General features: G+C 32.6%; 2 protein-coding genes across 2 annotated transcripts; both read left to right on the top strand.

Moving 5' to 3' along the window:
* Positions 1–506: 506 nt before the first annotated feature.
* On the top strand, positions 507–2,582 carry LOC125422362 (uncharacterized). The gene has a single exon (XM_048473757.2). It carries the CDS (start codon positions 507–509, stop codon positions 2,580–2,582), a length of 2,076 nt encoding a protein of 691 aa, XP_048329714.2.
* A 4,412-nt stretch (positions 2,583–6,994) lies between these two features.
* On the top strand, positions 6,995–14,661 carry LOC132800478 (putative disease resistance protein RGA3). Its single transcript, XM_060814236.1, has 2 exons — positions 6,995–7,713; positions 11,901–14,661. The coding sequence occupies exons 1-2, from the start codon at positions 7,363–7,365 to the stop codon at positions 14,010–14,012; spliced, it is 2,463 nt and encodes an 820-aa protein (XP_060670219.1). The 5' UTR covers positions 6,995–7,362; the 3' UTR covers positions 14,013–14,661.
* Positions 14,662–18,607: the final 3,946 nt, after the last annotated feature.

The following is an 18,607-nucleotide window of genomic DNA, read 5'->3' as shown; positions in this document are numbered from 1 at the left end:
CAATATTTTATCTACTTAGTTGATTCTGCAGGTAGCTGCAAGTAATTCCCTGAAAATTTTTAGTAACTAAGTTTGTTTCTGAAGAATGTGCAAAAATCTTACACAATTATATATGCAAAGTACGTCGTTTATGTTGCTAACTAGCATAAATATGTATTTACCAAAAAAAAAAAAAAAACTAGCATAAATATGTGTGTATATATATATATATATATAGTTTTTCTCTCAGAAAATGAATTTTCATAAATTTTATCTATATTAAATATATGGTGCTTTTTTTTTTTTTTTTTTTTAACCTTTAAAATTTTCAATTCTCCTTTTGTTATTGACTAATTTAACCCTCAAAATCCGATTTAAATTGTTAGATTTTAGAATATCTTCACTAAAAATGTAAACAAGAAATTATCAGATTTCAAAGTCACTTCTTAATTAGTCCTCGGATTTTTATCTTTTTCAATTATGCAGCTTCTTCTTCTTCTTCTTCTTCTTCCTGATATCTAGCAAAAATGTGGGTCGACAACTTAAAGAATTTCTGGTATTTATGGAACATCCGGAGTCTCATTCTGTTAAGCCTCTTCACACAAATCATATTAGTCCTTTTCGCATCCTTTAGGCAGAGAAGCAGAAACATTATACTAAGCCTATTTCTCTGGTCTACCTACCTTGTGGCGGACTGGATTGCTATTTATGCTATAGGACTAATCTCCAATAGCCAAAATGATCCCAAGAAAGGCAACAAAGATATTCTTGCTTTCTGGGTCGCTTTTCTTTTGCTCCATCTCGGCGGTCCTGATAGCATTACCTCTTATTCTCTTGAAGATAACGAACTCTGGATCCGCCATTTGTTTCGACTCATTGCGAAGTTATCTGCCGCTGCTTATATCTTGTTCCAAACATTTCCCCACAACAAAATATGGTTCCCAACAATCCTCGTCCTCATCGTTGGAGCAATCAAGTATGGAGAGAGATTAATGGCTATGTATCTCGCAAACTTGAAGCGTTTCGGATCCACTACATTGCCGAAGCCAAATCCTGGTTATGACTATGAAGAATCCGTGGCGAGATACTCCCAAACAAGGTCTGTTAAGGTTGTGGAAGAGACACAGATGACAATAGTGGAAAGCCATGAACATTCTTACAAAGGTCGAAGTATAGATGATCCAGAAAAGCATATGGAACTACTAATTACGGCTTATTCTCTCTTTGAGGATTTCAGGGGACTTCTTGTGGGCTACATTCTGAACCCAGGTGATCAAAAATCAAGCAGGAATTTTTTTCTCCATATCAGCTCTGATGTGAGTTTCAGATTAATGGAGTATGAGCTAAGTTTAATGTACCAGCTTCTACACACCAAGGTCTCTGTGTTGTTCACTGGAATTGGGCTACTTGTTCGTTCTCTTAGCGTGTGTTCCATGGTTGTTGCTTTCATTTCGTTTCATTATTTGGTTGATAAAGATAAGTTGAAAAAGTTCGAACTCATCCTTAGTTACGTACTGGTTAGTGGAGCTATATTTGATGATATTATCTCTGGAATTAAGCTCTGTTTCTCTGACTGGCTCCTCATGTTCATCTACCTGAAGGGCTGGAAAAAATATATTCCGGCCTTTCCAGAGCGAATGTCACCACAGCACCAAATATCTTGGTCCGCTTACTTGTCAGATAAAATGAGCTCAATTCGAGAATGTATTTTAAAAGGCAGAAGGTGGTCTAGATCGGTTTCGCAGTATAATATGATAAGACTTTGCCTTAAACTCAACAAATTGGAAAAGTGGCTCTTCTCTGGCTGCGTTTCTTCCTTGCTAGATAAAGATCATATATTTTGGTATTTTACGTCGGAGGAGAAGAACATTGAAGAACTCAAGGGTTTGATCTTCGAAGAGCTGAAAAAGAAATCTTCCAAGCCAAGTGATGCAAAGGAGGCATGTTCACACCGAGGTGATCGTGCTCTTTTAGGCTCTAAGAGCTATGTCAAGCTCCAATGGAGCATCAACGAGTTTCACTATGCCGAAAGCCTTCTTCTTTGGCACTTAGCCACTGAACTTTGCTATCAAGACGATCATCATCATGGTGGTCCTCGACATGTTGATGAGCAGAAGAGGATAGATATGAGTAAAAAAATTTGCAAGAACATTTCGGATTATATGTTTTATCTTCTGGCAAAGAAACAGGAATTGCTGGCACCAGTTCTGGGAAATATTTGGGAGATAGTTTTTCAGGATACTTTAGAAGAGGCAAAGGGTTTCTTTTCCAAACACTTCCTAACAGATCATCTGAAAGCCTGCAAGAAATTGAGTAATGTAAAACCCAAATACAGGCCTGCTGAAGTGAAAGGAAATAGTAGCAAATCCGTGTTGTTTGATGCATGTAGGCTAGCAAACCAACTCCAAAGCTTGGAGGGAAACCAGTGGGAGCTGATGAGTAGGGTTTGGGTGGAATTATTGTGCTATAGTGCAATTAATTGTCAGGCAATCGTCCATGCACAGCAACTAAGAAAGGGTGGAGAGCTTTTGACTTTCAGTTGGTTGCTCATGAATCATTTGGGTTTGGGATCCCAGTCTCAAGAGCAGCAGATCAAAAAGTAGGAAAAAAAAGCAGCTATAAATGTTTCATATGCATTATATAATGTAATATATATATATATATATATTAATCTTTGTTTTCCATTATGTTGTACCCCATTTTCTTGCAACCATATATGTTTCATATGTATATGTTTTATGATGTCAATGCAGTTGGAATAATTTCTTGAGAGTGTGGTTTATGCATATACAACCATGAAACAATCTGCTCATATAACTGGTGAGTTTTACACTCGTTTAGTGTATAAACATTAGTTCATAACATTGTGAGATTTAAATGGTTGATTTGATATGTCTTTGATATAATATTATCAAATTGAACTAATAACAATATATACAACTAATTGATTTCATAAGATTAGTTTATTTCGAGCAAAATAATTTGTTTAAAATTTTTATAAAGATCAACCAAGCTGGATTTGTTTTCTTAGCGTAGAAAGAGAAATGTCAAGGTACTTAACTATCAAAAAGCCAGGTGTTTCAAAGATTGCTTTTTAAAAAAAAAAAATTGAGAATATATATTAAGATGAAATAAGTACATCATTCTTCGAACATATGTGTAGCCACCGAGGACCATTTTCAAAGAGTGGTTCATATAGTCTTCTTCTTCTTTTGTCTTTATTTTGATGGAAAACTTTTGAAAATAAGGAGCACCACATGTTCCTTTTTGCCCCATTCAGTTATTTAAATTTATGGTTTCCTCCCAATTCTAACATCTATGGACACGTCTATGTGACAAGGATTGAACCACCCCATCATTTCAAATGTTAGATAATCAGAAGTTGTATCAATCTGCAGGGGACATTTATAGCACATGCATATTCATGGATTCCTCTCCCTTATTCCCTTTTATCTGTTAATAATTGTTTTTGGCTTTTTTCTTTCCTTTCCTATAAATTTTAGAAACAAAATTTTATATTCTGTCCCTTACTATCTGACCCACAATTAACCTTAAAGAACAGACCAAAACCACCATCAAGACATATGCAATTGCAGCATATATATCCAACATGTTGGGATACATTGATCATGAATTGGTACTGGTAAGTGGTACAAAAGGTACAGGTTTTGACTTTGCATAATGAGCATAGCTAGGACTTCAAAAAACATTTACTAGTTCAGGATGGTACTTGTGGCATGGAAATTGAAATGTCACCTACTAATGTTGGCAGGAGTTTCAATTTGAAAGGGTGGGGTCATATGTATGGTGTTTCTATTGTCTCTATATTGATTCAACCTTAGAGAGACATTAATTATTATCGAATCCGCGTGTTACACCCAGTCATTTGAACCTTTCAAACCTTTCAACAAAATTTGGATTGAAAGGGACATACATGGATTCCTTTCTCTTTTGTCTTTTCTGTGTTAGCTGTGGTATACAATCCATTGTTTTTGTTTTTATCCCATCCTCTTAATTTAATTTAGAGAGAAATTTTAGTGTCTGTTCATTTGGTATCTTACACACAGCTTAGCCCGAGAGACCAGACCAAAACCCACCTTCAAGATATATGAAACTGCTGCATACATACCTAACATTTTAGGATTCCATGATTTGTTGGGGGTAAAAGAGGCAAAAGGTTTTGACTTTGCAAAATGAGCATGGTTAAGCTTTTCGAAAAACATTTATTAGTTTGGATTGGTAGTTGTGTCATGGAAATTGAAATGCCAACTAATTTTGGAAGGAGTTTCAAAGGGTGGGCCATACATATAGTGTTTATTTTGTCTCTATATTGAATATTAAAGAGAACAAATAAAGAACATCGATTATTAAATAATTCACATGTTACGTGACCCTGTCTTTTTCATATTCGATCAAAAGTTTGGATCCAGAAGATAATTTGGATCGAGATCTTCTTTTTCTACCATATATATATGATATCATTTTCATCCCAAAAAAAAAAAAAAAAAAAAAAAAACAAATATACGATATCCTCATTTATAGAAATAAAAAAAATAAAACTACCACAAATTTGGATCGAGATCTTCTTGTTTAATCTCCTTGGAATGGTACTTTTGTCATTGGACATTGAAATGCGTATTAATTTTTGGCGGGAGTTTCCAAGGGTGGGTCATATATATGGTGTTTCTTTTGTCTCTATATTGAATATTCAAGCTTCGTTTTGATAAATTATTGAATATTCAAGATTAGACAAATAAAGAGCCTCAATTATTATTGAATTCACGTGTTACATGACCCCCTTTCTACCTTTTATCAAACTTTGGGTTCGGTAGATAATTTGGAATTAAAATAAAAAATAAAAATAAAATATGTTTAATTCATTTTATCTCTTTGATACAGGTCATTAAAGAAGACCGGGGGGGGGGGGGGGGGGGGGGGGGTGGGAAATAAATAAAAGGAGATGGAAAATATTTGACAGAAAATCCTAATCTCAAAAACTCTCTTTGATACAGGTCATTAAAGAAGACCGCGGGGGGGGGGGGGGAATAAATAAAAGGAGATGGAAAATATTTGACAGAAAATCCTAATCTCAAAAACTGTATGTGGAAGCCAAAAGGTTTTTTTTTTTGGCTAAAAACATTGGTGTTTAGCTAAAAACCCATGATCAACAAGCACATGTTGATATTAAAAAATAAAAAATAACAAAGATTATTTTTTTAAACTTTTCTTGAAAACTCAAATTTTGAGCTTCTTCAAAAAGTCAAAAATAAACTTTTAAAGGAAGTTTAGTTTTCCTTTGACAAATATATTTACTTTCAATAATATTTTTATGTTCTTTTTAATGTAGGAAAACTATCCTAAAAAGTCAAAATTTTTACGTGCAAAACACTTAATAACTTTTGAATAAAAGCTTTTTTTCTAATAGATATACTTATAAAAAATCTATTAGCAAAAGCTCTAAATGATTTATTTTAAAAATTTTGAAATTTGGATTAGGATTTGGTATAATGTCATCTCATTTGTTTTTTTTGTTTTTTTTCCAATTTAATTTATCTTTATCTCTTTTTGTTACTGTTTTCTAAATAAAGTGGCATTATGTCACTCATCAGACAAAAATGGAGATAGAAAACATTGAGGTAAGTTTGCATCGACAGACTAAAGGTCTTAGGCCGGCCAAGCCTTGGATTTAGCATTTAGTCACAATCACTTTAGTATTAGCCTAGCCTTGGATTTAGTATCTTGTCTTCTTGTTTTAGTCGTGAAATATATAATCATTTAAATGAATGGACAAACTAAAAAGAAAAGGTAAGAATTAAACTATATCAATCACTAAAAAAATTTCATCCTTTTCTCTTTAGTCATATTATTATTATTTAAAAAAAAATTATTTTGGTTTTTCTTCTAATGTTAAGTACCTTTGAAATATAATAGTCACTTAATGACAATATCAAGAAATTTTGGCAGAGAGAAAAAAAAATAAAAAAATAAAATAAAAATCATAAAGCAGAATGTATTTTAAACAGAAAAATACGTAAATGTAATGGTATCAAAACCAATATACAAAGAATGATAGGGCATAGTTTACGAGTGTGTTTACAATTGGTATCATAACAATCATAAAATTTCCAAATTGACTTTTAGGTACTAATTACAAGTTGAGGACAGGGATATCTATCCTTAGGTATGTACTCTAAATAGTTTTAGCGGTGGACCAAGTCTAAAATTACATTAACTGACCATTAAATATATGGTTCCAATGCTGAATCATGGACCAGTCGGCAATTGAGATGCATGTGGGTCTCTTAACGAGGTCCAGCTAATGTGGTTGATTGTTGAGTCACACAAAGCTTAAATAAATTGAATGGGTACTGATTACCAACCATTTTTTTTAATTACAATTTGAGGAGGTTTAGGTATTGATTACCAACCATTTTTTTTAATTACAATTTGAGGAGGGGGACTTTTATCTTACTATGTACTCTAAATGGTTTTATCAGTAAAAGTACACTAACCATTAAATATATGGTTCCAACGCTGTATCATGTACCAACCAGCCGCTGAGATGCATGTGGGACTCCTTAACGGGGTCCAGCTAATGTTGTTGATTGTTGAGTCACACATAGCTTACACATTAGGCCCCATTATTGAATATATATGTGGAACTTTAGGAAAAGCCAATAAAGCTTAAAATATGTATATATATATATATATATAATTTGTTAGGTGATATATATATATATAAATAATTTGTTGTCACCTAATTATGTTCTATGATAATTTTGGGGTTTCTATTACTTTCTTTTAACGTTTGATACTCTTTAAATGTTAAAAAATTACATATTGGTGATAAAATCATTAAATATAGTGAAACTTAACGGTTTATCCAATTTTAACACTAAATTCTTTTTTTTTTTTTTTGGTTTATTTGTCCAATAATTGATGAGTTTTTTTTTTCTTATTATTTTGGTAAAAATTAATGATCAAAAAATTAGAAAGAAATGGATTTAGGCTTAAAATGGAATGGATCAATATTAGGTTTCCATTAGCATTACACGGTTTGGTCACTAATATGCTTTGTGGTACTTAAGGGTATCAAATGTTAAATGAAAATTGTAGAGACCCCAAAATAAACTTTGCCCAAACTCCTTTTTTTTTTTTTTTATTTATCATCAATTTTGCCCAAACTTAAGGATATAGTAAAGTGCAACAACTCTAAAATAAAATAAAATAAAAAGAAGCATGCAAATTACAATAAGAAAAGCCATATAAGTAATAAGAGAAGGGAAAGCAAGGAAAGCACCTTATATCTCTCTAATCACAATCATTCTCTTTCTCGTTGTGGTCAACCTCTTAATTTTCGGAAAACCACTCTTTCCATCGGCCATGGAAGAATCTACAGTCTCTACCGTTACCGATTCGATCCTTCTGAAGATAAAGTATGCAGCTGCGCAGATAAGAGAAAAAGAGCAGCCGAAGGGACTTAAAGACTTTATTTCACCCATCATGGAGGCTCTAAATGATGGTGCAGAGAAAAAGCCAGTCGATGATGTACTGTTGCAGGATGAGGATAAGCTAAAGGAATTACTTGAAGACACCATCGGTTCAAAATTCAAGGGTATACAGGGTGATGCAGATAAGAAGAAAAGGGTCAAGAACCTTACAGTCAAAAGAAAGACGAAGACTGAAGATGCACTGTATAAAGCAGACGACTTGATGGACGAGGTCTTGAATGAGGTACGCACTGCTACTACTGCTTCCTTGTCAATTACAAATTACCTTTCTTTTTAGTAACCATTTGTATTTGATAAATAGCCTTGTCTAATTATGTTAACATTTGATTCTCTGTCCATCCAAAAACAAAATTGGTATTTGAGTTCTAGGCATTTGTTAGAAAAAGAATATAAATAAAATGGTGATTCACTAATAATACTAAGCTTTTGGGAAAAAAAAGAAAAAAAAAAAAGAAAAAGTAAAAAAAAAGAAGGTAAATCAAACATGCATCAAATCCATTTCAACCCAACATCAAAAGAAAATTGGAATATAAAAAATTTAAAAAAAAATTAAAAAAAGTAAAAAATAAGCCTTTCCATTTAAAGATAAAATTTAAATCCTGTTGTCGATTCCCATTCTTAACCTCCTTTATCCTCAAATATGGAGGTTAACAAAATCAGAATCAAACAGGTTTTAGTAAAACCTTAATAAATTCCACGCCTACCAGTGCATTAATGTGAAACTCAATTGGATATTGAGTAACAAGTGGAGGGGAAATTTGTTTTAAAAAAAAAAAAAATGTTTATGAGGAAACTGTAAATAAATTTGGAAGCTGAATAGGGGATTTTTGTATTTTTCCCTTAATTTTCACTCCTACATCAAAATTTTTTTTTTTCTTTTAAACATTTTTTTAAGGATGATTGCACTTTAGTATTCTCAACCATTTTGCAATTTAGATTTTCAACTTTTAGAAGTCACAATTGAAAAACTCAACTTACAATGCAATTTGAACCATATTGACTTTTTACTAACAGTAGTGTTAAAAAGCATCTCATGTGAGCTACACATGGGATATCAAATTGCTGACTTTTTTAAAAACGGTAAGCTCCAGTTTTGAAATTTCATATTTTAATGCATTCTAATTTGAAAGTTTAATACCAATCACGTGAACTACACATGAGACAATTATTAAATTCTATTAGCCAAAAGCCAAATATGATACAAACTATAATAACTGTAAATTAGGTCTAAATAACAACTTATGAAAGTCAAGGGTCTAAATCGCAATTACTATAAAAGTTAACAATACTGAAATACAATTAATCCTTCTTTTTGCATTCTCTTTTATAGAGCAAAATACATAAAACCCCTCCATATTATTTGATAGATACATAACTCTTTCAAACTATATAAATAACAAATAACCCCTTCACTATGGAACGATGTTACCAATTAAACCTTAACGTAATGTCAATTTTGTAATAAAAAAGAGGGATTACAACAGTTTTTTAAGATTAAAAAAAAATAAATACTCTTATTATATTTATGGCAAATTATATAATACCCCTAAATTATATGACTTTTACAATTAATCTCTTTAAACTATTAATGTAACAAATAAACCCCTCAACTATGATTACGTATAACAAATGGCCTCTTCAAACCAATAAAATATTAAAAATTATTTTAATTTAACAAAAATACCCTTTGGCCATACCCATTATATCATTTTTCAAATGATTTAATCTAAATTTGCCTTAGAAATATTTCATCTAAGCCTTTTAAGGTTTCAACTAATTATAATTTAATCTGCACCCATATAGGGGTGTGAATGCCAAGTATTATTTTAATTTGACAAAAATACCTTTTCGGCACATCCATTATACATTTTCAAATAATTTAATCTTTTTTAGAGAATATTCCATTTACCTCTTTTAAAATTTGGACTAATATCTCATATTTAGAAAAAGGGTAAATTTTATTTCAACCCTTCTAGTTTTACTATAATTACACTTAAACTCCACGTTTTTGGAAAATTATCATTAATTTTTCTTTAGTTTTCTATATCTATTAAAATAGCTCCAATATTTGTCAGTTTCCTTATGCTAAAAGCCCCAAAAAAAAAAGAAAAATTAAAAATCAGTATTTTATAATTGAATAATACTATAAAAATATAATTGTAGCCGTTTAATTATTACAATTAACTGACAAACGGGGTCTAATTGATGATTTTTTAAAAGTATAGGATCTAATTGATATTAAGATAAAATTGAGAAGGTTTAAATGAAATTTTCATTTAAAAAACTTGCAACGAGCACCCCTATATGGGTATGAATGCTGAAACTTATTTTAATTTGACAAAAACACCATCTTGGCATATCCATTATACCTTTTTCCTAATAATTTAATCCAATTTTTTTTTTAAGAATATTTCATCTAGATCTTTAAAATTTAGATTAATTATAATTTAATTTCTCAAGTTTTAAAAATTACAACTAGCATGTTTATAATGGGGTCTTAAAGATATCATATTGAGGAATATAAATGAAAAAATGCGTGAGGAAGATGATGATTTTTAAAAAATTGGCGAAGGTTGATGATCTTTTTGAAAGTTAGAGTAATCAAATTGTATTTAAGTCAAACTTTAGTCAAACTTTAGTGGAAGTGGGTAAAATTAACTTTTTTTATTATTTTAATATTAAAACTAATAATTTCTTCAAAAACAATATTATGAATAATATTTTCTTCAAAAAATATTAAATTGTAATATTGTCATCAAAGAATCAAACATTAAAAATAATTTTTTTCAAAAATATAAATATTATTTTCTTCAAAAATTAAGATATTTAAATTAATATTAATATTAATTAAATAAATTTATTTATTTTGAGAATTTATGTAATTTTAAATTTTAGATTCTTGTTGTAAGGATAATTTTAACTTGGTGTATACTTTTTATTTGATTTGTAATCTTTTAATAGTTTGAAGGTTCTTTTTTTCTTTTTTTTTTTTTTTTTGGTTGGGGGGTACTAGTAAGGGATTATTTGTAAGAGTTAGATAGTTGAAGAGGTTTTATGTAATTTGTCCTTTTATTTATAATATTCATTATGTTATACTATATAAATATTTTACATTAAATTGATAAATAATATGATATTATGATCAACTAAAAGTGATATAAGATAATATAAGAATAAATAAGAATATAAATAAATTTTACAATTTTTTTTTTTGCTACAATATTATATTACCCGTATATTTTGTAAAAGAATGATAAAAAACTAAAATGATTATGGAAGTTATGATAACTAATATAAAATTAATAAGTTGAGATTTTTTTTTTTTTGTATTTTTAAGATGATAATTTTTTAAGTTAATTTTCAATTTTTTACTAATAATTTTTTATTCATGTAATATTTAAAATTTACTCTTCCTTTTTTTTTTTTTTTTGGTAAGCGTATTATGGAGAATTTTATCATCAGTCTTTATTCGTTACTTTTACATAGTCTAAAGGATTAGAATAAGGATAGTTAACGTAGTCTAAAGGATTAGAATAAGGATAGATTTACTCATACTACAAAAATTATTTGGCACATTATATTTTACACATGTTGATACTAAATCATATTTTTGATTTCTACACTAATAAAATATGTCTATTTTACTCGTAATAGTGTTATATACGTAAATGAACGATATAGGTCCATCTAATATATGTATACTGGAGTTTATACATTCCTCCAATTTATACAAGTAGGCTTATTTTTTATCTACCATTAAGAGTGCAGTAAATATAACCTGGATAATATTGGTCCATGCAATATATGTAATTTGGACTATATATGTGTAATGCTTAAGGGTATTTCTAACCTTTATCAATGGGTATTTTGTAATATTAAAAATCATTACAATTTTACTGTACTTAATAATTTTTATAATGTGAATAAAGCTATTTTATTATAATGGATTTGAAATAGATATTGGATAATGAAGAAATTAGGAACTTTTAATTGGGAGTCTAAATTAGGAACTTTTAATTGGGAGTCTTTCTCAATCCTAGTCTCATGCAGCTAAATCGGTCCTAAACTTAAAACAACGAGTTTCCTTGGGGGCAAAACTTTTGAAGAGCTTCGTAAAGTTTTTACGAAGTTGTCAGATAATGCTAGAGATAATCCCCCTATGAGTAATATTTAAATTTTACTTTCCAAAAATTTTAAATATATTTTATGGGTAATATATCATAGTCCTTATTTGTATTTTTTTTTTCCATAGTTTGACGGATCATGGTTTTGTGTACTTTTTTAATACGTACCATGCATTTGAACAAAAGAATACCGGATTTGGACTTGACATAGATTTTAGATTATAAAGAAATTAGTACTTTTTTTAAAAAAAATTTAATTGATAGTCCATCTCAATTCTGGTCTCAGGCAGCCAAACCGGTCCTAAACTCAAAACAACTAGTTTCCTTGGCAAAGAAGCTACGTGAAACAATAAAAAATATGGAAAACGCTGCAGCTGGAGATAACGCTAGGCCTGAACAGCCTCATAAAGTTTTCTTCAGGCCTCGTAAAGTTTTCACTAAGGAGTTGGACCCCCCAGTGAATAGGCTTAATTCAGATAGTTGGTTGGACAATCATAAGAAGGCTATTGAAGAACAACTTTGGAAGGAGATAACAACAAATGGAGAAGAGCATGTGGCGGTTTTGGCCATAGTAGGTAATGGAGGATTAGGAAAAACCACACTTGCTCTGAACTTATTTCAACGGCAAATATCTCAGAAGGATACCGACTTTGATTTGCGAATTTGGGTTAACATGAGATCACTTGTTGAGGGAATCATCCCTCCTCATAAATTTAACATGAGATCACTTGTCGAGGAAATCATTCTGTATACAGCTAAAAAAGATGTTCAGGACGAACGACTTGAGTCTACAACAAAGAGACTACCACAGTGCACACCATCTGAGGGACCTAGCACCTTCCATGAAGTGAACAGGCTTAGCGTTGAACAACTTCACAAGGAGGACTCTGCAGCCTTGTCAGAGAGCCTCAGCTACCTCGAAGAAGGTGAATTGCATGATAAGCTTCGACAGATAATAGATGGAAAATGGCTGCTTCTTGTACTTGATGATGTCTTGGATATGGACATTAGAAAGTGGCTACACTTCAAAAACTTGTTATCAAATGCTGTTGGTGATGGGAGCAGAATAATAATAACTACTTGTAGTAAACTTGATGGAAAGATTACTGCAAGTACAGACAAGAACGTCCATATGCTACGCCATCTAGATGAACGTGAGTCTTGCGACCTATTCCAACGATCTGCATTTGATTTGCAGAAGCCAATCAACTCTAAAATTGTGGAGGTTGCAGTGGAGATTGTAAAAAGGTGTGGAGGAAACCCTTTTGCCTTAAAGACAGTAGGTGAAAAACTCATGTCCACAAATCTAGAAACCCAAGCTTGGTCCAACTTCCGCGATAAAGAATTTCAAAAAGTCGTCAATGAAGAAATCTTGCCCTCCCTTAAACTTAGTTATGATCTTCTACCTCCAGAGTTGAAACAATGCTTTGCCTACTGTAGTATATTCCCTCAACAATCTGAGATTGAAGTGAAAAAATTAATACACCTTTGGATGGCACAAGGGTTGATTTATCCATTGCCAGGACAACGAATGGAGGATGTGGGTTATGATTATGTTAAGGATTTATGTCAGAGATCCTTGTTTGAAGAATTGGAAGTAGATCGTGAGAAGGGCTTTGTAACGACGTGCAAGATGCCAAAGCTTATGCATGACCTAGCAGTACTTGTATCAGGAAAAAGGTTAGCCACACTAAAGCAAAAGGAAAAGCTTGAAATTGGTACTGATGAAAGAAGTACTCAAAAGGATAAGAGTGACATTGGTACTCATGGTGAAAGAACACTAAAGAATAAGCATGATATTGGTAATCATGATGAAACAACTCAAAAGGATAACAGTGGTATTGTCACTCATGAAAGAACTAAACTAGCGGATAAGCATGATATTGGCAACGATGAAATAACTCAAAAGAAGGATAAGAGTGATATGGGTACTGATGAAAGAACTCAAGAGGATAAGCATGCTATTGGTATTGATGAAACAACCGAACATGTCTCGTTTCATTTTCATTTAGATGGGTCAAGAAAAATTCGTTCGTTCTTTCAGAAAAAGAGGCCAAGGATTCGAACAATTATTTTGCCTTGCCAGTTGCAAGAGGAAACTGAGGAGGAACTACGTAGCTCAACGTTTAAAGATATCATTACCAATTATAATAACTTACGCACATTGGATCTGCATGCTACAGGGATCAAAGTTGTGCCGGAGTCCATTGATAAGCTGAAGCATCTAAAATACCTTGATCTTTCTCAAAACAAAGGTATCAAGTTATTGCCTGATTCAATCACCAAGGTACCGAATTTGATGACACTGAAACTCTCCTCATGCTGTGGACTCAACGAGCTGCCAAAAGATATGGAGAAACTAGTCAACCTCAAACATCTTGAGATTGATTTGATGTGATTCCGCCCGAGGCCGCTCAACCGATAACCCGCTGAGGTGCTGACTCGACATGGATGAAGACCAGGCCAATCACAAGAGCTCAAATTAAGAGATTTAAGGACAACCTGGGAGTATTTATACAGAGGGTAATCAATCTCAATAGAGCTTGTTCATACTTGAAGATACAAAGCCTATTCTAAGCATCCAAGTGGTGGAAGCCGATAAGGATCCGGGTGACGGTTTTGGTACATTTTTGGAGTCCGGGAAGCATGAAATGGTTCCAATGCTTTATGGGTTCAATACATATGCCTAAGAGGTCATGGAATCAAGTTAAAGCAGCCTCAAATGCAATCAAAAAGGGCTTGTACGGACAGCCTCAACAATTTGGCCGAATTTGCTGTATTGCTTGCTGGCTTTACTGTATTTTACTGTATTAGCCTTTTCTTATTTTTTCAAGCATGGGCAACATGTGGGACTTCATATTCAGCTTATTTGGCATCCTGAAAAGCATCTAGAAGCTGATTTGAAGCTCAAAGAGGTCAAAGATTGATCAAATTCAACTTGATAAAAAAGCTAGCATTTTTAGTTTCCTAATTTGTTTTTACTTTTTGTTTTAGGAAACTACCATTACTTTTTTGGCTTTTATTTATTTATTTTCTGGACAAATAACTTTAGGAAGGTTTTTATTTTATTCTTTCCATTGTAAATTAATTAATTCCTAATTTAATATAAAGGAATTAATTAATCAAACTTATATTAGGAAAGGAAGTATAGTTTTGGCCAACTAGGTTTCTTTATGTGTGTGGCCGGTTTTTCCTTTGTTTTTTAGGGTTTTATTTTGTGGCTTTGTAGCCTATTTAAAGGCTTATTTTTCAATAATAATACAACTTTGATTTGATTAAAAAAATACTTGTGAGATTAATTCTCTCTTTGTTCTTTGAGAACACCTAAAACACCATTAGAGAATTGGTTGTTTTAGCTTGACTTATCAATAGGTTTTCCATCCCCTATTGTGGCGTCTTCATTATACCAAGGTTTCTAACCACAGGATGGTTAGGGGTTGAGGTCCATTCCATTAGAACTTGAACTTAATTAAAGATCTGGGCTAATATAATACGGGTTTAGGAGCAGGTCGTCCTAGGTTCGTATCATTTGGTATCAGAGCTAAATTTTGTTCAGGTTTGATCTATCTTTATTTGCTTTATTTGTTTTCATGTTATTCTACAATTTTAGCATTAGGTTAAGATTGCATCCATCCCATACACGTTCTGCATCTTAAAAAAAAAAAAAAAAATTCATTCCTAGTTGAATTAGGTTTCCTAGTTTTATAGTATTTTTGTTTCCTAATTTGTTGGTTGTCTTTTATCATTGTTCTTGATAATTTTGGTTTTTGTTGATTTTCCTTTGCTGTTTTAGTCTTAGTAATTTGCATTCATATATTCAAAAAAAAAAAAAAAAAGAGTTTGCGGCAACATTAAAAAAAAAAAAAAACTGCACATTTGTGTTTATTTGTAGGTCATGGGTTTGGTGTTTGTTTTGGAGTTAGAATTGCAACTTTGGTAATTATTCTTGCTACTGCAGTTGTTTATGTTCTGTGAGTGAAAAAAAAAAAAAAAAAAAGAAGAGGTAACGCCGAATAAAAAAAATAAGAAAAAAATAGTTCGGTTTGTTGGAGTTTGATTTGTTTGCTGGAAATTTGTTGGAGCTGCTGGTTTTTTGATTATTTATTCAATATTTGAGTTGCTGGGAAATTATTTTTGCTACTGGATATTTTGATTTTGGGTGCTTATATTTTTTGGATTAAAATTAGTTAAAGGAATTGATACAAAACTTGAATTATAAGAACAACAACCAACACTTTTCTATATTTTTGTTCTCTTTGATTCTTGTTCATATTTGAATTTCTTTTTCTAGAATTTTATTCTTGAACTCATAATCTACTACCATCTGGTTCAGTTTTCAAAAATTCCAACGTTTTCCCATTATTTTGTGTTTTCTTGTCTAGAAAGCCGAAAAATTAGGATTTGTTGGATTCTTTCGATACTGCCTACTTTTTGCTACTGTTTTGTTGATAAGTTTAATTAAAACATATTAGTGATCTAATTGCTGTTTTATGGGTGTTTTAATTAGAACTTTGAGATAATTCATTGAGTGGAAAAAGGCAAGAGTGTGTGAGCTTAAAAGAGGGTAAAAAGCCGAAACAAGTGTGCAAACACGAGTGTCGAGTCTTCATTTGAGTTAAACACGTAAGGGAGTGAAATTGGTAAGGTCCTATTTTATTTCTATTGCATTATTATACTAACATGACAGAATCAAGAATGAGGAGAGGAGATCCACCTTTGAGGATCAATGAGGAGGAATTGGTAGCATTCCATGGCAATGCCCGAGCTACCGGGAGTGGAGACCAAGTGGACATGAGAGCTGTTTTGGAGTCAATACAGCGGGTTAGTGCTCAAGTTGAGCATGTGAATCAAAGGATGGGAAGGCTAGAAGTTTCCCAAGGAATTCCAAACACAAGAAATAGGCAAGAATTCCATGGAGGACGAGGCCGAGGACGAGGAGGTTGCGAAAGATCGAGAGAGGAATTTGATGAGGAGCCTTTTGGTGGAGACTTTGAGGAAGGTATGGATGAAACTTTTGCTGTCCAAGATAGAGCTGGCTGTGGAAGATATAGGAGGGAAGAAACAGATGACAATCTTAGCAATATCAAGATTAACATCCCACCATTCATGGGAAAAAGTGACCCCGAAGCATATTTGGAGTGGGAAGAAAAGATGGAGATGATATTTGACCGCCATAATTATTCGGAGGCTAAGAAGGTGAAATTGGCAGCAATGGAGTTTGGACATTATGCACTCCAATGGTGGATCAATGAGCAAAACACCCGAAGGAGAGTTGGTGATGACTTGATTACTACATGGCGACAAATGAAAGGAGCCATGCGGAAGCGATTCGTACCATCACACTATCATAGGTTGCTGCATCAAAGACTTCAATCTTTATCTCAAGGACATGGATCCGTGGAGGATTATTACAAGGAGATGGAGATGCTTATGATGAGATTGAACTTGAATGAAGATAGGGAAGCAACCATGGCAAGGTTTCTTGGTGGTTTGAATCGTGAAATAGCCAATCAACTAGAATTGCAACAATATGTGGAATTGGAGGAGATGTTGCATGTGGCTATTAAATTAGAGCATCAATTCAAGAGGAGGGGTGTAAGATCATGGTTTGGAGGCGTTTCCAACAGTGGAAGGTCCAATTCAAGTGGCTGGAGGAACAATCCCATCTATGAAAGCAAGCTAAAGCTGAAAGTCAAAGAAGAGAGTTCAAACTGGCCAAGGAAAGAGACTAGAACCAAATCTGTCCAAGCACCAAAGAATGAGGTAAAATTAGATCCTAAACCTTCTAGAACTCATGATGTTGTGTGTTTTAAGTGCCAGGGTGGAGGACACATTGCTAGCCAATGCCCGAATAGAAGAATTATGGTGTTAAAGGGCAATGACGAGCTAGAATCGGAAAGCGAAGAAAGTGAGGATGAAGCCAAGCAAGAGGAGGAGGACTTGGAGGATGAACCCGAAACCTTGCAAGCATCCAACGCTGAATTAAACTTGCTTTCTAGGAGAGTACTTGCTGCATACAAAGATGAGGATGAAATTCAAAGAGAGAACATTTTCCACACCCGATGTGAAATTCAAGGTAAGATTTGTAGTATGATTATTGATAGTGGAAGTTGTACAAATGTAATTAGTAACATTGTAGTTGATAAATTAGGCTTAATAACTTTTAAACATCGAGAACCTTATAGATTACAATGGCTTAATGATGGTGGTGAAATAAAAGTGAATAAACAAGCCAAAGTAAAATTTAATATAGGTAGATATGAGGATGTAGTTTTATGTGATATTGTACCCATAATTGCTGGACATATACTATTAGGTAGGCCATGGCAATTTGATAAAGATGCTACTCATTTTGGTCGAGAAAATAGTATTGTTTTCAGGTTTAAAGGGAAGAAGTTCAAGCTGGAACCATTATCTCCTAAAGAGGTTTACAAAGACCAATTACAAATGCAACAAAGGAGAGAAGCCGAAAAGCTTAAGGAAAAAGCAAGTATGGCACCAACGGCTTCACCATCCTTTCAAGAAGGTAAGAATGAGGTTGCTGATCAAGGTAAGGTTTCTAAGACTCATATTGAGTGGAAAGATCAAGGAAAAATCAAAAGAGAGGGGAAAGAGAGTGGCAAACCCGAGAGCTTGGAGAAGGAAGGGAAATCCGAAGGTTTGCGCCAATCCAAGGGGGAAAAAGAAAAAGAAAGAAAAGAAAGGTCAAGTAGCAACTTTTATTTGAGTTTAGGGGATATTAATAAGGTTATTGAGTGTAAGAAACCTTTGTTGGTCATGATTTATAAGGAAAATTATTTTAATGATCAAACTAACTTTGAAGAACTTGAATTGCCAAGTTCAATGATTTCTCTTTTGAAGGAATTTGGAGATGTCTTCCCAAATGAAATTCCAAGTGGACTACCATCCATTCAAGAGGAAAAATGTGAGCTTGCTGTCCAAGATAAGTCTTCTAAAACCCAGTTTGAGTGGAAAAATTATATTAAACCCGAA

This window comes from Ziziphus jujuba, chromosome 2, assembly GCF_031755915.1.
Source record: "Ziziphus jujuba cultivar Dongzao chromosome 2, ASM3175591v1".
NCBI classification, from domain to species: Eukaryota; Viridiplantae; Streptophyta; class Magnoliopsida; order Rosales; family Rhamnaceae; genus Ziziphus; species Ziziphus jujuba.
Note: the sequence above shows the minus strand (reverse complement) of the source record. Positions and strands in the feature narration are given on the sequence as shown.

Coding starts and splice junctions, on each gene's coding strand:
- LOC132800478 (XM_060814236.1), top strand. CDS start 7,363: ATGGAAGAATCTACAGTCTCTACCGTTACCGATTCGATCCTTCTGAAG. Junction 7,714..11,900: donor TGGACGAGGTCTTGAATGAG/GTACGCACTGCT, acceptor TTCTGGTCTCAG/GCAGCCAAACCGGTCCTAAA.
- LOC125422362 (XM_048473757.2), top strand. CDS start 507: ATGTGGGTCGACAACTTAAAGAATTTCTGGTATTTATGGAACATCCGG.